The following is a 22,669-nucleotide window of genomic DNA, read 5'->3' as shown; positions in this document are numbered from 1 at the left end:
CCCAGAGGGTTGGGAGGGTCATTCTAAACCAGGCGTGCAGAACCTCAGGCCCAGGGCCCAAATCCAGCCCTCCTGGGATCCCAATCAAGCCCTCAGGAATTCCCCAGATGACCATACCCCTTTTCCCCCTGACCATTGATTTAATAATAATAATAATAATAATAATAATAATAATAATAATAATAATAATTCTTACCCGCCTCTCCCTTTGGATTGGTAGTTTGGTGGTTCCTCGGCTTTTGTGCCATTTCTTCCCCATTCTAAAAGGCTGAAATGCCTCTCCTAAGACTTTGCTATTGGCAGTAAGAGCTTTAAGCTAAAATATGCTGGTATTTTTGATATTTTGCCCCTGCCCAGTTTTGCCTATGGCCCCACCTACCAGTGGAAGATGGCCCTGGAGAACTTCTCCAAAATGGAATTTGGCCCTTGGGCTGAAAGACATTCAGCCTAAACAACGTGGGATGGGGTGTGACTGGCAGCTTGGGTAGGGGTACACCACCTATTATTGAGTGCCAGCACCCCCAACAGCTCCTCACACCCCGTCCCACCTTATTCGGGATGACCCCTGATCTTGTGAAGAGGCTTTCCGGGGGGGGGGGGGGGTCCAGGTGGCTGCAGTGGGGAGGAGGGGATGGGGAACGTTCCTTCTGTGAACTTCCATAAATTCAGAAATTTGTCATGTCACAAATGTGTATTTTACAAAAATGTCAAAAATAAAATCATTTATGAAACTTAATAGCCTGTATTTCCAGGCTATTCGGATACTATCTGGCATGGCAGAAGTAAAGATCCAAATAAAGTTTATATGGTGATTTGACAAAAAAAACCCATAATCCTAAGTGTCTTTAGATACTGAAGGGTTATTGAGCATTGGGGGAAAATACTTTGCCTGCGTCCACAATACAAAAGTGGGAACTATTAAAGACAAATAGCTGTCTTTATTTTTCTCTTATTAAAGTCTTCCAAATACTAACCCTGAAGCATGAAGGCACATTGGCAGAGAAAATAACCACTCTTACCTCTCTCAAATGCATTTTTGATATCATTCACCTCAACCTGAGATCCTGACACCCTGAATATCCCTTCATGCTGCATTCCTGTTAAGAAAATAGGAGAAATCCATGACAAAAGAAAGACCTGAGCAAATGTCATGTTTACAACATCTTTTTAGAAGAATTTAAAATGGTGCAGTCATCTTAGTTCAAAATACTGGCAGAACTATAGCATTGTAAATTTCTATTTTATGCAATCCAAGATAAATTTAGGGAACTGCAATGCAGTTCTTTCAGAAGTATCTTTAGAGGGCAATTGGTCCCCATATCCTAAGGATTTATCTAAGGAATCTGAAAGACCAGACTTGTTACAGGAATAGGATGACAGATTTGTACGTTCAGCTTTAGAGAATCTAATAAATAGGAATGTCTACTGAAAATAATTTTCACCCAATTCCAAGCTCTAAAGGGCTCAGGAATACCTATTTGCATATACTGGGCAACCATGCCTTAACAAATAAAATGTAAACTGTTCTTCAAAATTAATAAAATGAAGTAATTGTTGGAGAAGTGCTGTCCACTAGAGGTAACTATGTGTGTCATCACGGCAAGAAGATTTTTGGTAGTACATAATTCACAATTTATGAGAGACTGACCCGTTAACATGTCATGACTACCCCATGGGCTGTTTAAACCATGGATAGTTGTGAACATTCGGGAGCAGGCAAGTGTGCTTCTTCCTCGCGTGCAGCCACTCCTGTTGCAGTCAGATGGAGCTAAACAATCCTAGCTTGTTAGTTGTGATGTCTGAACCAGGTATTATAGGTTGTTGGGGGAAGAGAAAACTGGAGTTGTAACCCATGATTTGTTCTAGGGTTACAACTCTAGTCTTGCTCCTAACAAACTATAATTCTGAGTTCATTGGTCATGAACAACGCAGGGATGGAGTCTCCCTGGGTTGTTAAGCTCAGTGGGTACAGATGGGTGTGAACCAGCATGCTCACTCCCATTTGTTCACAACTATCCAGGGTTTAAATAACCCATGGGTAACAGTAAAAGAAATCAAGAATGTGGTCCTGAATCACAACCTGTGTCTGTCCACGCAGAGCCTTCCAAAAAGGCTAAGCATTCTATGAAAGGAAAGTATATCACAGTGGTAGACCTAAGGTGCTAGGCAGGAGATGGGAACTTGTGGTTCTCCAGATATTTTGACCTATAACTACCATGATCCCTCATAGGCCAAAACATCTGGAGGGCCATAAGTTGCCCACCCCTGTGTTAGAGGAAGGAGTCCTCTGCTTGGAACAGTAAGTGTTCGCTACATATCAGTGAAGATGCCTCTTAGGCTTTTCATAATAGTTTAATACAAAACAAAGGTGATGATAAAATCAGCAAAGGAAATGCATATCATTGTTGATATAGCTGAATTGTATTTTCCTTTGAAAATACAATTATATTATATTCATATACTATAATATAACTCCCCAAGGAAAAAATCTTTTAGCAAGTAGAAATGGGAAATGAGGCCAAGCATACAATCAGGTAGAAATGAAATCACAAATGGATGATTAGAATCACCCTGTAAGAAGGATAGTTTAAGACAGAAGGACATACAGTTCTGGAACACTTTTGTCTGAATAAATAAAATTACACTTAAGATTTTTTGCTATTATATTGTCCAGTATTAAATTATCGTCCTACAGGGAACATGTTTATGAAAAGAAAAAAGTTATTATAAATAGAGAACTATTAATGTAAACATAGACCAGGTTAAGCATTACAAATGCTTGGGGATCCAGTTTAATTTTGAGAGGAAGGCACACCTGGAAGCAACAACCATTGCCATTCTAAACTTTTCTAATTCAAAAGGGAGAAAGGCAACTTAGTCCCGTCTACATTAAAAACCATTGCAAAGGAAACTGCTCTACAAATACCCAATTGAGTTTGAAACACAGCAAACATTACTAGGTTAGGAGCTATTCAAAATTACTTCAAGGTCCTTTTTTAAAAAACAAATTCTACACTGCACACTCACAACAATGACGAGAATCAAGATTGTAACCCTATAATCGCTTACCTGGAAGAAAGCCTCAATGAAATCAATGAGACTTAATTCTGAGTTGACATGTATAGGATTACACTGCAAGAAAAGATTTTGTACTCTAAAGGTCTGGTTTCATGATTCTATGCTCTCATATTGGCTAAAGTTAAAACATATGGAGGAGGCAGCATTACTAAAGATATGCCACTAGAACAAAGTGCAAAAAGCACCAAGAATACCTGAAGTAAGAAATGTGAGATGAATTGAAGGATGAAACTGTTACTACATCCAGGAAGTAGCACACAAATACATTTAAAACTGGATGCAGGATATATTTGTAACTTGCAGATCACAAAACAGCACGACTTCCTAGAATTACATTAAGTTGAAGCATCTTTTTTGTTTGGATTTAACAATTTATCCTTGATTAAGGCTTTCAAACTACATGTGAAAAGAAGCTATGTCAAAAAATCCTATTAATACTGGCTTGTGTATATGTGGTCAAAAACCTCTGAAGGTTGTGGTGCATTTTATGTCATTCAGCCCACTATATATGGGTTGAATCCAAAGTCTTTGCTCTGTGAACAGAAAGACCTTTTGATGAAGGACAGGGAACATCCGTACACAGAGAGAAGACTTTGGATCCAACCCTATGTCTCCTACGGGTAGATTTCTGTCACAGATTCTTGTCAGAATTTTAGCTTATAATGTCTTTGAGAAAATCTGCTATTTGTTATCCGATAACAAAACTTCTGTTATACATAAAGTTGGTATGTTTGTGTTAGCTGCAAGGAGATTATACAAAAATTTGTCCAACAAAATGTAGTACTTTGATCTATGGGCCATTTATATTAACATTGTATTATCTCTGGATATATTAGATTTCTCTTTTCCGGTATTGTTTTTTAATTTATGTCAGAGGATACCTTATTTCCTGTGGATTAGCATTTGTTCCATGCATCATTTAACTTGCGACAATCTATGGTTTTAAACAAATAATCCTTTATTATGAAGATAAATGCATATGTGGTTGAAAGGGAAGTTCAGCAATGGGCAGGCAGGGCCTGCTGAAATCGCACAACTGTAAGTGGGCTTCTATGACACAGTGGGCAGGATCCAATGAGGCCCTTGCACAGATGGCCCAGACCTGCCAACAGTGACACACAGGCTGCCCTTAGTACTGGCGGCCACGACGTAGCACTTCTGGGGCAAGTGCCAAAACAAGTGGAAATGTTCATTTTAGGAAAGGGAAAGTTGCTCTCCTTCAAGAAACGAGCATTTCTGCTCGTTTTGGGACTTGTCTCCTGAAGAGCTACATCATGGCTGACAGTGATAGGGGGGTAGGGCATCTTGGTGCAAAAGCCAGGTATTTTGGAAGAAACCATCCCATCACAGTATGTTTCTTTGTTTACTTGTTCATTTGATTTATACCCTGACTTGCTACACTAGGCCTTCAAGCGAGCCAACAGAATAACAATGTAAAAACAATGATCAACACCCATAAAAACATTCTATGACAAATAAAAACAGAGTGGATAAAACAACAAAACAGGATGAGAAAAGCTGTTAATGGAAACCAATAAAAAATCAGCAGCAAGTCAAAGCTGGCATGAATGGGAAAGCCTTCACCTGCCAAGAGAAGGCCAGAAAGGGGCTGAAGAAACCTCTCTGGGGGGAGAGTCTCAGGCCTTAGCTAGACCTAAGGTTTATCCTGGGATTGTCCCGGGGTCGTCCCTGCCTGGTCCTGGGACGATCCCGGGATAAACCTTAGGTCTAGCTAAGGCCTCAGAACCTAAGCACAGCCACTGAGCCAGCCCTTTCTTGTGTTCCTGGGATACAGAAAGGGCCCTTTCCCCAAGATCTTAAAGCCATGGCAGGGTTGTATGGGACAAAGCAGTACTTTGGGTATTTTGTCCCAAGGCAGTTCAGGGGTTTTGAGGTCATAACCAGCACTTTAAACTGTGCCCGGAAATACATCAGAAGTGTATTTAGAACCTGGTCTAAATGTAAACTAGGTAACAAAGCAGTACAACAAACCATGAGCCAAAACCACCAGTTTGGCACCAAAATTCAGTGGCAAACCATCTGTAGGATTATAGCATTTCTAGGCTTGTTAACTTGTTTCTAAGCTAAATTTAACCCTTCGGATGTTTTTCAGAGCACCGAAAGGGCCAAATATAGCTTGCAAACAAGCAAACCCTGGCTATTTGGGTGCCCTGTAATTGCTAAGGACATAATGGCCCCGTTCAGACAATATCTAAACCTTAATGCATTCCATTAACCATTCTGTGGTTAAGCAGCATGGTTTAATGTGTTGTCTGAACGGGGCCAATGTTTTTCCTGGAAAAAATGTTGAAAAATTGAAGAGAGGGCAATGGGGGTAGGGTGGGCTGCAATGGGGGGTGGGCCGCAATGGGGGGCGGGCCACAACAGGGGGCACATGCAGGCCACAAGAAGAGCGCTGTCTACCCCCGATTTGTAACATTTCTATACTGTTCTTCACTTCAAAAATTTCTAGGGTGGTTTATCATGACCAGTAACAGCACCAAAAACATACAGAGAGGCAATGCTAAAAACAAACACAAAACAGATGTGCTCTAGTTATATATTTGTCATCTGTCCTTCCTCAGAATGCATTTTTAATCAAAGCCCCAGCTTTATTTATTTCCTTTTGTCCCTCCCCTCACCCCAGTGGAACTCAAGATGGCGTGCATGGGGTTCTCAGCAAGTCTCTCATCCAGGCACTGACTAGACCCAGACATGCTTAGCTGCACTATGCACCTTCAGACCACAGCCATGAATATGCTTTAATAGGCTTCTTGAACATCAGCCCAACAAAATACAGTGCGGAACAAAAATTCAAACGCTACATGCGTGCTCGTCTCCAAACTCACCATGTCTGCTAATGAATCGTATGCAGCTCTCTACCACCAGGGGAATAGCTTGGCTGGAATCCTGAACAACAAAAGGAGTAAATGTGATGAAAAGAATAGTTAAATTATTTCAGTTTTTTAAAATTATGCACTTATGAAATCCATATTCAGGATACAAAGGGCTGCTTCCCATCACAAGATCATGCACAGTAGGCACTGTGCAATATATGCGTTTCTGTGTTTACATGCTCTGGGGAACCATAAATAGCCATAAGATTTACATACAATTTAAATGGCCTGATCACACACACAAGCACAAATTGAAAAGAAGTCTGGTAAAGCCTAAAGTTAGAATTTTACTCATTGTTATTGAGCAGCCTTCCCTGACCAGGTGCCTCCCAGCATGCTGGCTGGGGATGCTGGGAGCTATAGTCAAATACATCTGGAGGGCACCAGGTTGAAGGAGACAGTTATAGATGACGGTGAGCAATTCTTGCAATTTCAATGTGGAGGTTTAACTTAGGTCTTGGACTATTAATATCCAAACAATATTAATATTTTCCTCCACGTGGTTTTTTCCAATTACAAACATAAGAAAATCAAAATGTCAATTACCAAGTGAAATCAAGACAGAAGCAATTGACTACAATAAACTTTCTGGAATGTTAACCTTTAAATACAGGATATTGAAATATGTTGTTTTTATGTTGTGGTCTATTACGACGGACGCAGGGAAGCTTCCACTTTTCATTAATTCTAATCTTGTTGTGCCAGGTCATTCATCCATCATACTAGTACTTAAGATAATTAAGATTCTTATAATTTATATGTGGACTGAAATGGATAACTGGATCAGCCTCCAGCTGAAGTGATATGGATATCCTTTAGGCTTTTTAAAATTTGTTGCAAAATATTATTCCTGTCTTACCGAAGAGTCACTGAAGCACAGAAAAGGGGCAATAAATTTGCCGTCAAAAAGAGGGTTATACCAGACCAGGGATCAGAACTGGAGATTACCTGAATCCCAAGAATGTGCATAAACTACCAACATATCCTCTATCTCTCTAAAGTAATGGGTGTCACTCTTCTCCCTACAAACTTAAAATTGCAGCTATACATGCTGAATCTCTCAGAAAGCACCTATGCCCATGAAAAAGTAGTAGCCCCACAACTCTGGAATGCATTGCTAGTTGGATCACACCAAGCCCTCTCCTTCCAGGCTTTCAGGAAAGCCTTAAGGACCCATTTGTTTGCATTTTCTGTTTCATGAGAGAGGTCCATTGGATCACCTAAGGTTTTAGCTGCATTATTGCTTAATTTTAGTATTTGGGGGGTGTATGGATATTTTTGTTAATCCGTTTTTTAATTAATATTTGAAATGTACTGTTATTTATATTTTATTTTTTGGAAGTCACCTTGAAAGAGTTATCTATACATGATTTTAAACAAACTTGGAAGATCGACACAGTAGCTAGGACATACTGCAAAATATTATAGGTACAGCATTCATACTTAATGTATATATAAAAGCCAATTAACGAGTTCCATTCCCCCCTCCTCCACATACTAGCACCTCATCAGCATGACCAAGAGCAGTCCGATGCCAATGCAGGAACAGAGTGATACAGATAAAAGTGAGGCTCGATTCCCAAAGGGTCTCATTATGTTCTATGGGGCAAAGTAAATCGGTTTCAGTCAGCAAGACTGCGGGGGGAAGGACAAAGCCTGCTGTTGGTGCCACCAGGAGAGGAGAAGGTTTGGTCCCCTCCCCAATGGTGTCCTTGAACGCAGGGTTTTTCTTCTTCCATTAATTAAGAGGCACTCTGATAAGGAAAGTTAAAGTGCTGCACTTGGGACAAAACGTGTGCCCACCTTGGACATCAGTTGACACAGCCTCCCTTTTGAAAAGGAACCCACAAGAGGATGCAGCATATGTTTGTACAATACCTGACGGAACGCCTCTCCCAACATGAACCTACCCGTACGCTACGCTCAACATCTAAGGTCCTCCTCCAAATGCCTACTCCAAGTGAAGCTCAGAAGATGGCAACAAGGGAGAGGGCCTTTTCAGTGGTGGCCCCCAAATTGTGGAACAATCTCCCCAACGAGGCTCGCATGGCGCCAATATTGTTATCTTTTCGGTGCCAGGTCAAGATTTTTCTCTTCTCTTCTCCTAGGCAGTTAACAACATATGCTGAGTTTTTTTAAAAACTGACCCCAGAATAGTTGTTTTAAATGATATTGCTGTTTATATGCTTTTAACTTTTTGTATATTTGTTTTAAATGTTCACTGCTTTTAGCTTTTGTACACTGCCCAGAGAGCTTCGGCTATGAGGTGGTATATAAAAGTATAAATAAATAAATAAATAAATAAATAAATAAATAAAGTACTAACACTGTGCCCCTACAAATTGTTGCACTGCCTTCCCTGCTGCCCCTCTCATAAGGATGAGTATTTTTCTGGTTTTTTTTACAAGAGATCCTCTTTTGAAATTACACATCTTTTGAAGATACACCTGGAAGTGATTTCACGAGGATCATGAAAGCACTGAATAATAGGATTGCCTAGACACATTTTAGCATATATTTGGTCACAAGGTGTATTTTAAGTTGCAGTGTTGAAACGATAGAAACCAAATGCAGGTGCTATATTATGGAGAGACCTTTGAGGTGCCTTAAATTCCTTTCCAAAAGCATAAACAAAGCTGAAGTGTTTCAGCTCTCCAAAGATTCACGTCTCCGAAAGAAGAACACACAGATGGCAGGAAGCACATATTTTCTATAAGGGCACTTAGAAAATAAAATAGCATCTATTTTGTATAGTTTGGAAATGCGAGGCAACTTTACAAACCTTTCCGCCCCCATTTCCCTAGTGTGTGCACTATGTATACAAAAATAAATAAAATCAAAGGCCCTAAAAAAACCTTTCATTTCAATCCAAAAGAAAAGCTTCACAGCACTTGAGGATAAAAGTAAACATATTTGGACGCAACAAAGAATTCAGTTTGCAAGAAAACAGCATATTGGATTTTCACATGTCTTATTTGAAACATGTTAAGGCAAATATTTTGTCTTTAATTTCATCAATGGGAAGCCAAAGATGTAAAGCAAATTGCCAGCTCTATCAACAGTAAGAGACACATGGAGCTGGTTATCCTGATATAGAATTGACTTCAAAATAGAAACAGACTACTTTCTGGCCAAATTAAATTAAGATTTCTGTATGCTTTAAGTTAATAATAAAATACACACACACCAAGAACAAGTGATTGAAGTAAAGCCTCAAATCAAAACTGGTCTTGAGAAAAATCTCAGTTCCTCCCTGTCCCATGACAATGTGATCTTGCTTCTCACTTACTGTGTCAAAAATTACAATGCCAGAAGTCATTTACGAGGTACAAAAAGGATCTTGGAACTTCCTTTATTACCAGAGCACATGTGCACACTTAGCAAAATCCTATCTAACAAAGTGGAAAAAGAATGCAGGAGAAGCAGCCAACGTGATAGAAAACAGAACTGCACTGAAGCAATAAGCTGAGGATCATAAATGTTAATAAAGGAGTATTACGATGCATTGCTCATGCAGGTCATAGCCATTAGAGGGCAATAGCTTCAAACTCAGAGATTCCTGTCAGCAGAACATAAGAGGAAAGAGTACATACATACATACATACATACACACACACACACGTGCACACACACACAAATATGGAAGGGGATGGGTTAGAATTTTTCCATGCTATTGGGAAACATTTTACACTACTGCATAATATCTTGAGTAAACAAATGCTAGCACTACAACAAAGTGCATTAAAACACAACTTTAAAGGAGAATTAATAGATGATCCTGCCCAGGGCCCTCAGTCTGCCACACTCCTCTCCTCCCTATATGTCCCTTTAGTTTCAATGTTATGCATAATAATTATCACAGCATAGTCTCATTCACTGGCTGTGCACTCAAGCTACCTGATGGTACTACCTTCAAGCTGACCTCCCCACCCTACACCTTTCCCTGTTCACCTGAAACGTTAACACTGTATTTTGCCGCTCCCTGGCAAAGAAATTGATCTGAGCTGAGTCTCTAATTGAGATCTTCCTTGCCCAGGCACCAAGCCCCACCAGTATGGTTTGTGGGAAAGAAGGGAGGACAGGAAAAAAGCAGGAGTGGAGACAATAAGCTATTCTCCATCAAATGTAGGCCTGAGATTTGGTGGCACTCCTGTGTGAGACTGAAGTAGCCTGCTATTATATATTACGGACACTAACTAATAGTTAGATCAGAGGAGACTCTAAATCAGGGGCACTGAACCTCTTCTAGCAAAGGGGCAAATTTCTTTTTGGAGAAACTCTTGAGATCTTTCCAATATAGGGGAGGGGGCAACGGCAGAAGAGGAGGCCCCCAAAATATCAGCATATTTGAGCTTAAAGCTCTCACTGCCAGTAATGAAGCCTTAGGAGAGGCATTTCAATCACTTAGAATGTGTGTGTGTGTATGTGCAAAATACACAAAAGCCAGGAAACCACAAAACCACCAATAGTTAGGGGAAAGGGGGCGTGGCCACCTGCAGAATCCTGGAGGGCCAGATTGGGACCTTGGGCCTAAAATGCTGCACTCCTGCTCTAAATATAAAAGCATACAACTGGTTGCTTCATGTGCTTAGTACATTACTGAACACGAAACTGAGGTGGTTCAGTGTTCTTCTTGAAAACCCCATTATACAGTTTCTTTTGTATCTCTCGAAGGTTGGTGTTGAAGTCCTTGTTTAAGGACTACACTTACTAGCTATCTTGATATGACCCAGGCAGTTTGGGTTGATCCCATTAGTTTTCCCACTATGAAATATTGGGGGCTGTCAAAGTTTAAGCCCCAAACATCTGGCAATCGTACAAATAACCTCAACGAATCTTTTGTGATTGCATGATGTCTTTATTACCTGCTTCCTTATGGTAGAGCTGCGTCTGCTGTTGATCCCAAAGTCAAGATGAACCATCATTGATGGGGCAGCGAAAAGGAGGAGGAAGCAAAAGCATATGTCAAGTTAATCAATGACAATCAAAATACCAGTTCACTTGCTATATAAATGGGTTCTTCCTGGGGGTGAAGGTGGAGAGGAACCAGAGACAGAAAACATTTCCACTGATTTACTCTTGACTTTCAGAAACATTAAGTGATCTAAAATAAATGCACTGCAATGCCCAAATGGGCAGAGCAGAGCTTATTGCTAACATAAGGCTATACTTAACCTTTTACTTTCAGCTGTAGAGAAACCCATTATAAAGCCCCATCATTCTAGCGTCAGTTAGTGATAATTTACAAGCAGCACCGTGTTAAGGTAGGTGTGTTCTGCTTGGTGATTTAGAACCACAAGGGGAAAAAACACGTGCACACACACAAATTGGTTTCTCTCTGAGATGAATGTGAACCTATTAATGGTTCTTTATTAAAATGTGTGCTCATCAAAAGGAAAGTGATGGACAAATTAAACCAAATTGAAATAACAAGCTTTCAATTACACATGGTCTCATGATTACTGTTTGTGTTCTTAGATGTTAGTGCATGATCCAAAGAGAGCGGAATGGCCATTTATGTTTCCGCCAAGCCTTCTCTGCTGGGGTTGGGGCGTGGGTTTGATTCATTCATAGTTTTTCTATAGACTCATGCTGACTGACTAAATTCAAGGGCAGATGTGCTTCAGTTCACTGTAAATGCAAGAAACTATACTGCCAAATGGAGCTGGGTACAAATAAGCAACACACATAGACTATTAACTTTGCTATCACTATTCTAGGAACAGTCTCAGAAAAGAGTAAAGAAGGGGTTGGACAGCCTTCCCCAATGTGGAGCTGTCCAGATGTGCTGGACTACAGCTCCCATCATTCTCAGGCAAAGGATGGTAGTTACAGTCGAACACATCTAGAGGGCACCCATTAGGGAAGGCTGATGTAGGATTTCAAAGAACTCATTCTAATCTGGATGCTAATTAGCTACTGAGTCAAGTACAAGGTTATGTCATGTCATACAAAGCCCTAAGCAACTTGGGACCAGGATATCTAACAGACCCCCATCCCTTATACATGCACAGGCAACCTTTAAGGTCATCAGAGGAGGCCTTGCTGGTCATTGCAAAACTAACAGAATTTTGCCATCCAATACCTCAGTGATGGGTCTTCTTGGTAACTACATCCTTTGGTACTCCCCCACCCCTCTTGCATTTCGGGAGGCAGAAAATGTGGCATCTTTTAAACGCCTCCTGAAAACATACTTGTTCACCCAGGATTTCCCTGGGCTGTAATTAAATTAACCATGCTACTCCATCTTGCTCTTCCTGTACTGCTTTTTATTGTAATTAGCAGTGTTTTTAATATTATATTTTAAATGTGATTATATTTATTGTGAACTGCTGAGGGATTTTATCATATTTAGAAGTATATAAGTGTCACAAACAAACAAATAAATAACTTTCTCTGCCATCAGCTGAGGATTTTGCCTGGATGGAAAATATTGATAAGACATTCCAGACCATGGATTTCAATAAGCAAGGGCTGAGGAGAAGTATAGGTGGGAGCTAGAAGACACATGACAGGTACCAATAGTGGCAGCTTCTCTGGAAGGATGCTTCTCTGGAATCTTGTCCATGGCAGTTGAGCTAGTCCTCTGTGTGTTGTCTGCTTAAGGACTTTAAGGGTGCTTTCCTATGCATGTTTAGACAGAAAAATGCCATAAACCCAGCATTCCTCAGCCAACCATGTTGGCTGGGGAATGCTGGGAATTGTAGGACTTTTTTCTGTCTAAACAGGCATAGGATTGTGCCCTAACATGTTGTTCTTTCTATGGAATCATTTTATCATTTCAGGTTCTTCCTGAGAACCTGTAGAACTATATTTAGGGTTTGTGTGATTGAAATCCTCCCTATGGGGGAGGGGGAACTATTTGCAAAGAGGTTCACACCTTGGGGGCTGCAAGTAAGGAAACTGCAGCAACCTTGTGGCTATACTGTAACCAATACATGCTCCAATGGCCTCCAAGGACACCAAACTTCATGGCCAAGTCTTGGGTACAGTTGCAGAAGAAGCCATAACAAAGAAGAAAAGCAGATGCTTTGCATGCAGGAAGTCCAGGTTCAATCTCCAACATCTCCAGTTAAACTGGAGATATGCAGAAGGCCTTGGAGATAGAGAATCCCTGCTAAGTGGAGTAGACAACACTGAGTTAGATGGACCGCTAATGTGATCCCATATAAGGCAGCTCTGTGGTTCATTTTTTGTTCTGTCTCCTACATTGGGCATGCAACGTATCTGCCTTGAGTGGCTTTTACCCTTATAGGCAACCTAAGGTAACTTAAAGAAATAAAATAGGAACCTGAGTCAGAAAACTGTTCCATCTTGCTCAGTATTGTCGACCATGACTGGCAGTAACTCCCCAGGGTTTCAGACAGGAAGCTGCCCCAGCCCTACCTAGAAATGCCAGAGATTTAACCTGAAACCTTTTGCATGCAAAGCATGTGCTCTACCAGTGAGCTATGCAGAGCACATGCTCTACATAGTGAGCACATAGTGACTCCCACAGCAGAATATCATGGGGGTTAAGGCCAAGGAATAGTAGTCCACTGCTTGTGAGGGGCTTTTTGCACATCACGACGCACAAACAGGTAAGAGGAGTCATCCCAAGTGGGAATTGTACAGATCCACATATGATTTGAGCAGATCTACACATTACAAATTTGTCTTTGATCAGGAGAACATGAGGTGGAATATCTGAGGCATGATGGCAATAATCTGATGAAACCGTCTGCTCTTGACTTTAGCCATCAACTCACCATGCAGTTGCCATTCTTGCTCAGTGTTTATTGATTTTATGACAAAAATATTTAAGCCACCTGTGTTCAGCTCATCTTATACAAAGTTTGCAAAGTGTGGAAATGCACCTGTGATGTGGGAGCACCCCTCTTCACCGCTGTATGGTGCTTCAAAACAGCTCTAATAGCCTTTGGACCAGTTCATCTTCTCTCCGCTTTAGTTTCTGATTGAACCATTTCTATTCAGCAAAATGAATTGCAGGAGATCAAAAGCTACTGAAGAGTCCCTGGATCATATAACCCAACTCCTTGCCAGGACAGATGGCTGCTAAATTAGACAGGCAATCTTGCTTGTGCTTAAGAATCACAATTACACTTTTAATTTTGTGGTGTTCTTAAAAATAAAACGAATCAACAAAGAATAAACCGCAGGGATGAGAAAAAGCAGATCCTGTCACAGGCAATGGAATATATTTTAAATCTTCAGGCTAAATGATACTGCAGTATTTAATGTTGCCACACAATGAATAATATTTTATTATTATAGATGTCAGTCCCTAATTAGGACCTGTCAACTCTGCTTTACTCTGAGGAATGTAACATCAAATAATGACTCCAGATTTGGAATAATCACCCGGCCTTTGTCAGTAAGGTGTGTGCTGTGTGAGTGCCTGTGCCCAACACCGCCCACCCCATACATGCATATGTATTGGCTTCTTGGCCAATACAGAATGGCAATTTGAAGATTCGTAATATTTCACTGAAGGCCCAATTCAAAGTCATTTTTTTCTATTATTATTTCCACATACGCGCTGACATTTATGATAGCATGATGGATGCCAGGCCGAGTTATAACAAAACGTTTATTCTCTCCACTGCTGCAATCCAATTCCATGTCAGACCAGATGAGGTCAACGGGGCAAAGTGAAAGAAAACCCCTATCTGACTGATCTCTCCCCTCCCCCATTAAACAATCAAAAGCACTTCAAGTATTTGTTTCAGGGCTTTTTATCCCTCCTGACAGGGATAAATCCAGCAGAGCACAGTGTTCTTGCCTGGCCTGGAAAAATGAAGAGACATTACTACACATTAGCTAATTAGCAAAGACTCTCTCTCTCTCCTAAGCAAATTTATTAGGGTGGCCATGGACATTATGCTCCCGGTATCGCTAGAGATTTGTACCCATCTCATTTCCCAGCTTTCAGCAGCAGCAGTCAAGAATTTGGAGTAGGGGTGGGGAAGTGCATGACATGATGACCTCACAATATGTGTACATTTGCCTCAACTGTATGGGGTTGGGAAAACAATGTGATGTGGACTTACCCTTTTGGTGACAGCCCCATTGTTAAGTGTAACATCTATCTCTGCTTTTAGACTAGAAGTTGGACAACAGAACCAATGACATTGCAGTAATCATAGAATCATAGAATAGCAGAGTTGGAAGGGGCCTACAAGACCATCGAGTCCAACCCCCTGCTCAATGCAGGAATCCACCCTAAAGCATCCCTGATAGATGGTTGTCCATGGACCATGGCCATTTAAAATCCCAGTCCATCCAAATTCCTGACTGAATCAACTTTATGTAAACAACATCAACCAAACAACTCTCCAGCTTTGCTGTATATAGCAGACTGATGTATTTTGGTTTCCAAACGGTCACGTTCTTACGCTATGGCCGTGTTGCATGTGGCTGCTTGAAAGGCTTTCACATGGCAGTTTATATTTCCAGGGGAGGCAATGTTTTAGAAAAGACATCAAACAACGTGAAGCATGCCATCAAAATGGAGAGAGTTTGGAAGTATGTTAGCTAATGCTTTGTTTGAAAGAAAATGGCTGTTTGGCTTACTGGACGATACTGAAACAACAATGTTGCTTGAGGCCATACCTACCTGGCAAGAGAGCAGTCAGTCCTTTGACCTGTTAAGGGAAAAATAAATGTGTTTGAAAAGGAGAGAGAGTGAAAGTGAAAGGCTGGGTTGTAGCAGGGAGAATGAATAGGGATGGGGGCGAGGGGAGAGAGAAATGGCTCCAACCCCTTTTTGGGAAAAGGGACTGGGATTTTGTGGGGGGGGGAGAAGGCGTGCTTTCCTCCTGCATGGCTGTTATTTTGATCAGGACAGCCCATCCCTGCTGGACAGGCTCCTCAGTGGCTAACCAGGAAATGCACAAAACACAAGCTGCCAGAAGATTTTTTCTCTGGAAAGTATTTTTTTCTGAAGAAATTTGCTTGCTATAGATGCACTAATGGTTGACTTCCTTTGCCAAAGAGAACTATGCCATTTCTCCTCTAGCTTCTTCCCAGAGGAATCAATAGTTTTATAAAGCCACCTGCAGAGACTGGAAAACTTCACAGATTTGTTAGCCTGCAGGCACAACTTGCTAGCATCCCCGGTCTATTTCAGAAGTCATGGTTTTAATGATATTTTCTGCAATCATACTTACAATTTAAAAAATCATCCCACTAACTGTCTTTCAGCTTGGAAAGAAAATGGTTAAACCGCTGTGCCTGTTGCCAACACAGGCATTATTTAAAATGAGCACAGTTAGGAGTAAGAAAGAGGACACACAAATTATCTGGCATGTATCAATGCTGAGACAGATTTTAAGTTGGTTTCTCCACTGGAATGCAGTTGCTTTGCATCAACTAAGGATTTGACCTGACAGCTCGAGATTAAAAATGAAGTGATGGGAATGGGGCTAATTGTTGATCATGGAAAATAAATAACACATTTTGAACAGTCACTTTCCCCCTCCCAACATAAACCTCAATTACCCGGAATGGTGCATAATTTATAATAACATTATTCCAAACCAGAGTTTCTTACCATCTGTCCCATTTCCATCACAGAATATTCATACGTATAAATTACATGGCCACGGCAACATCAAAGGGCTATAGCATTACAGTGACAAATGCAGATGGAAGGTAGGGAAATAATTACCCGTAGATAGAAAGAACTGCTGGTGCTTTTTATTAACGGAACTTGTCATCTTCAGATTAAAATAATTTGCAAGAGGAATCAAATGTCACTTTAAAGGGAAATGGTGGTGAGGGGAGGAACACAAAGCAATACTGAGTTCCTCCCAAGCTTGACAACCAGTCATATTTTGCAGTCTGCCAAGCAATCTTTCTCAAGGAAACAGTGCCAAAATTGCAAAAGGATTCCAATCACTCGCTCCTTAATTCAACAGCATTTATAAACTGGGGTTAGAATTAACTTCTAACATTCCCTCAATTTATAGAGTTCTGACCTTGAATTAGAGAGAAATATATTTTTCTAACTTTCTGTAGATAATTGCATCTATGTTGTTTTTTGAAGAGCTCAAACTTAGGGACTAGGATCTTTGCAACCCAACTCCAAGCACCACCCACAAAAGCATTACAAAGTAGGCCCAAGGAAAAAGGGCCTTCTGACTTTTGAAAATCAGACAAGAAATATATTCAGCTTTCCTCTTGCTCTCTCAGCAGGGAATCGGTTAAGAGGGGCAGGCAGGTTAAGAGGAGCCATACGCTGGAATGCAGCAGTCAGCGATGACCCAGGAATGTGATTCGTCACAGGGGCAGCTGGAGTATTAAATGGAGATACTCAGAAGGAGTGAAATGCTCCCAGGAAATGGCCTCTCTGACTTGTTTCGCTTGTATGATAGCTGAATAATTTCTTTTGTCAGAAAACCTGGAAAATACGCCTACTGCCTCTTCACTTCCTACGGAACCGTCAATTTAAAAATAACCTACAGCTTCATCCAACACATTTGTGGATTCAAAATGCAATGCGCTTTCCAAATCATTCATATTAACATTCATAGACGCACAGTACTTTGAAGCAATAAAAATGTCATGTCACTGTAATCACAGGGCCAATATAAGCTCTATTAAAAGCAACCAATTCTGTGCCAGAACGATTCAGTCATATGGCTCAGGGCAGATTTCACAAGAATCAAAGGAAATTTTGGTAAAAAGGATTTTAACACATTTAGAATGAATCCTCTGATTTAGCTCTTCTCGCCAAAGACCTGAATCCTGTAAATGGATAGCAGAGCAATCCATAGTTGCAATCCTTGCAACTAGGAGCTGGTCCTTGCTGTCATATGAACAGAGATTTCTACTTTGCCAAGGCATTTCAGATTACCTAACCTTGTCTTTCACCAGATGCTGGACAGATGGGTTTTTCATGGGTGCTCAGATACATAATTTCTGATAGCACCTTGGTTCATCATTGGTGTCAGAGGCAACTAATCATTTCAGCTGCAATTGCTGGTGGTCCATCCGGTTCAGTGAAGTTCCAACAGGCTGTGCAGTCTAATCTGCAACCCAATTCTACCTGTTCTCCTGAACTGCTCCAAAATGCAGGGATAAAAAGCAAACCAATCCAATAAAAGTACCTCCCTAAATGACAGAATATTTGCATTCCAGGAAAAAAGTAATAATTACAAGGATTAGACCAATTTGATTCTGTGGAAATGGTATAATGGGAAGGGGAAAAGGGGAGGGGGGAATGGGCATATGCTTCACTTAAACAAATAGATGATGCACATTATTGGCTCATTAAGCATTTCCCTTTCACCATTACTTAAGCAGCACTGTAGGGATGGAATAATAAATCCATAAAACATGACTTTGTCCACTTAGCATTGATAATCCAAGATTGTTATGTTCAGCCAGCTGTCTAATTCAGTAATTACACGGGATGGGCTGACACAATGACAAGTGATCTCCAGACTTACTTTCTCCCAGAGTCTTCTGAAGAAGGTCATGCTTGGCCTGAAGCTTCGTGATGAGGTTCCTCCCTTCCAGATACTCCTTCAACTTCTGTTGGAGATTTAAAAACACACATCAAAGATCAATATTTATTTCTCAAACACAGAAGGGCAAGGGAACAGAGTGGACCAAGACAGTCAACATATTCTTGTTTGTTGCCATAATCCATTTGAAATTTCCTATGTGAGAAGGAGCTTACGGCAAATCCACGTTTCCCCATGCAATAATTAAAACATTTTCCACAGGTTATGGTATTGTCTGAATTCAGCGCATTTTCCACAGGGTGGCTTGCTAACAATGCAGTGTGGCTTGTTAACCAAGCAAAGAAAAAAGCCAAAGGCAAGGGGTGGAACCAAAGATATATCTTAGAAAATATTTAATGATTTTGCCAACGCGTTTTAGACTATTAAAGTCCTTCTTCGGGACAATTCAAATAAGAGTATGATTTCAACTTTCTCTAGAGTGAAATTATCTCCTTTGTTTGGGGATCATTTCACTCTAGAGAAAACTGAAATCATACTCTTATTTGAACTGCCCTGAAGAAGGACTTTAATAGTCCGAAACACGTTGGCAAAAGTCACTTGTTTTAAGTACATCACATCACATGCAGCACTGATCCCATTGGCTTGGTTTTATTCCAGTTGCACATTCATACTGCGGTTTTATAGTGTGGTTTAAGTTTCCATATTTTTTACTTTAAGCTATATTTTATGGTTTTAATTTTTGTGAACCACCCAGACAGCTTCGGCTATTGGGTGGTATAGAAATACATACATACATACATACATACATACATACATAAAATATTTTCTAAGATATATCTCTTGCCTTTGTCGTTTTCCCACTTGCTATTTCAGGTTTCCTTTCTTTTTTGTGGCTTGTTAACCACCCTGAACAATCCATCAACAAGCCATGGGTTCTCAAAGTGGCTTGCTTGATAAAAGTAAGCCACACTGCATGGTTAACAAGCCACTCTGCAGTTAACAAGGTGCTCCTCTTCATAGCGCCAGGCTGGCAGAATACCGGGCACTGGAGCTGCATTGCTTTCAGTGCTGCATTCTGTCCCCTCCACACCTTGGTAAGCTTTCATGGTGTCCAGCAAGGTGACAGTGTGTGTGTGTATGTACATACCTGAGGGCAGTTTGAGCAGCCACCCCTCAAACCTGGCACAGGCCCTGGCTGCTAGTTCCATTATGGAACTATCTCCCTGATGAGGCTTGCCTGGCACCAGCATTGCTATCTTTTTGGCGCCAGGTCAAGACTTTTCTCTTCTCCCAGGCATTTAACAGCATATGCTGAGTTTTTTAACTGACCCAAGAATAGTTGTTTTAAATGGATATTGTCTGTTTTTTTATGCTTTTTATGGTTTAAAATTTTGTATATTTGTTTTTAATGTTCACTATTTTAATTTTTGTAAACCGCCCAGAGAGCTTCGGCTATGGGGTGGTATATAAATGTAAATAACAACAACAACAACAACGCACTTCAGCTCCTGCCTCATGGCTTAAAATTGTATCTCAGTGAAATTGCACTACTTACTGTATTTCATAGCTACAGCTCTTTGCTTCATAGTGTATTGATGGAGAATACATGCAGACACCATTTATAAGAAGGTTTAGGGTTAATGTTGTAAACCGCCCAGAGAGCTTTGGCTGTGGGGCGGTATATAAATGTAATAAAATAAATAAATAAATAAATAAATTTAGGCTATAGTCAAGCATTACTATAAGAACCTTGAAAAGAGTTAACTGGAAATCTGTAAGTCATCCTTTAATCTGATTTTCTGGCAAAGTTCACTAAATACCAAAATGTCTAGATATTGTGGATCACTGACATTATTCCTCATTTAATATTAGCTTCATATATTGTAGATTTCAGTTAATTACAGCATTATAGATTATGACTTTGTGCAGTTAAAATAAGCAGTGTTAAATTCACCACTTTAAAGGGCAAACTGACAAAAATCAGAGCCATGAGGGGAAAGAGAGAGAGAAGAAGAATTAATATCACGCATTATCGATGCTGTATTTAAAAAGATAAAGTTTATCCATAAGCTCTCAGGAGGCCTTAAAATTAACTGCATTGTTTAATGCAAAATTAATACAACTGCCAAGAAATGTAAGATTTAAATGAGCACTGAAATCAACCCACACTATTCTGAGACGTGCAGGAAACACAATGCCAAAGCACAGTGATTAGAGAAACCTTTCATCACCGGCATGTTCACAGTTCAGTGGCTTACTCCCCGCTGTCAGTCACGACCACATTAAAATAAATAACCACCTGATAATAAGACATGACAGATTGCCTGCCTGGAGCCAATTTAAACCTGAAGGTGAAATTCTGAACCCTAAACTATTAAGTAGCTGTATGAGGATTTAACCAAAAATTACCCACAATGTAGCCCAATGATGGGAACAAACAGTTCAATTCTACACAATAAACGAGAGTTTGATGCTGGGTTGGGGAGAAAATATGGCTTGAGAATACCAGAGTTTGTCACTTTAAGTTTGCCCTTAACTAGAAGTGGAATCTTCTCATCCCCTCCCTTGCTGCACAGAGGAAAAGGCAGAGGGAATTAATGCACAAGCGGCAATCTTGCTGCTGCTTATTCTCAATTCTCCAAACTGTGATTTCGAGATCGTCTGAATGCAACACCAATGTGCAACAGTGCCGATAAAGCTGTATCCTATCTTGGGAAATGGGTAGAATGAGCCTCTTCTGCCCAATTCAAGTGCCACTCCGAATTCTGAGTGCTTAATAAGTGAAGCAGCCTGGTCTGTTGCATCAACTTCCCCTTGACCAGAATATGGACAAGAATGGATAGTAATTGGGGCCCTAAGTCATACCAACAGATAAGGATACCCTTGATCTCTTCCAGCAGGCCCATCCAGTGGAATTTTTGGATTTTTTTAAGGATGTTTTAACAATGTATACGTTTTTAATCAGTTTTTTATGTGTTTTATACTTGGTTGTTCCCCACCTTGATAAAAATGGAGAGGCGGGTAAGAAATTATTATTATTATTATTATTATTATTATTATTATTATTATTATTATCCTCCTCCTCCTCCTCCTCCTCCTCCGCCGCCGCCGCTGTGCTGGTGCAGGAACTCGAAGAGCTGGGCTATAAAGTCACGTTTTAAGTACATCATATGCAGCACTGATCCCATTTGCTTGGTTTTATTCTGGTTGCACATTTATACTGTGGTTTTATAGTGTGGTTTAAGTTTCCATATTTTTTACTTTAAGCTGCATTTTATGGTTTTAATTTTTGTGAACCACCCAGACAGCTTCGGCTATTGGGTGGTACAGAAATAAATAAATAAATAAATACATTTCACCATCAATGATAGGTTTTTTCATTTTATATCCTGTGTATGTAAGCAAGTTAACATACTGAAATACACCTTCTAGGTGTATTTCAAGATGATTTCTAGTCCAGTTAGAAGACATTAGGAGATGAAGACCGCCTGAAATCACAGTGCTGTTTCCCTGCTGTCAAGTTCTATGATGGGAGAATGTGATATATTATACTAACTAGGGGAATCTTACAATGGTCCCTCTCCAAAACTGCACAGGTACAAATACTATTCCAAATTTTGGTATTTACCAGTAGGAAGCCACTGTCAGGTTACTGGGCTAATGTGGATCTTTCTGCTTTGCTGGCAAGGCACAGTGTAATGATTTTGAAGCTGTATGAAAATATCTTTGTCATTTGTCCCATATCCTTAACTCCCACCCACCCCCACCGCTGGAATCCAGATAGTTCAGCTCGTTTTTTGAAAAGCAACATCAAAGCTGAGGCAGACGTTCAGCTTCAGCATATTCCCAGAATGCACTAGGGGGGAAACCAGGGCATCACAATGCTGTACTACTGTTGGTGATTAAAAAGGGAGAAAGAACAGCACATTGATAAAAAGCAGCATGGCACTGATTACAGGCGAGGTTATAAATAATAATTTCAGAGATCTTATGGATCTTGTGAAGCTTAACAAAACATTGCTGTGAAGTACTTTGAAAGATGAAGGGCTCTATAATAACTTGGTATTAGTAACAACTGATAGCAATTAACTAGAAACTACAATTATCCACCCTTTCTTCAGCTAACTATTTATTTTTGCTACATGTAAATCTCACCTCCCTGCCAGCACCTCAGTACTTCTATTTCAAATATTTCTTCTCAAAACACCATTGTGAGCTATGAAG

General features: G+C 40.3%; 1 protein-coding gene across 5 annotated transcripts in view; it reads right to left on the bottom strand.

Annotated features, from left to right (window-relative positions):
* Positions 1-22,669, bottom strand: part of SRGAP2 (SLIT-ROBO Rho GTPase activating protein 2) — a 205,287-nt gene that overhangs the window by 28,216 nt on the left and 154,402 nt on the right. For 3 of the 5 annotated variants that reach the window (XM_063142633.1, XM_063142648.1, XM_063142664.1), the window contains exons 11-15: positions 18,428-18,512; positions 15,592-15,619; positions 10,841-10,868; positions 5,928-5,988; positions 1,020-1,097 (exon numbers count right to left, since the gene is read on the bottom strand). In XM_063142633.1, coding sequence (XP_062998703.1) covers positions 1,020-1,097; positions 5,928-5,988; positions 10,841-10,868; positions 15,592-15,619; positions 18,428-18,512 — 280 coding nt within the window. The remainder of the gene's footprint in view (positions 1-1,019; positions 1,098-5,927; positions 5,989-10,840; positions 10,869-15,591; positions 15,620-18,427; positions 18,513-22,669) is intronic. The other 2 variants (XM_063142642.1, XM_063142656.1) reach the window with 1 other exon arrangement.

Source organism: Elgaria multicarinata, chromosome 1 (genome assembly GCF_023053635.1).
Source record: "Elgaria multicarinata webbii isolate HBS135686 ecotype San Diego chromosome 1, rElgMul1.1.pri, whole genome shotgun sequence".
Classification (NCBI taxonomy): Eukaryota; Metazoa; Chordata; class Lepidosauria; order Squamata; family Anguidae; genus Elgaria; species Elgaria multicarinata.
Note: the sequence above shows the minus strand (reverse complement) of the source record. Positions and strands in the feature narration are given on the sequence as shown.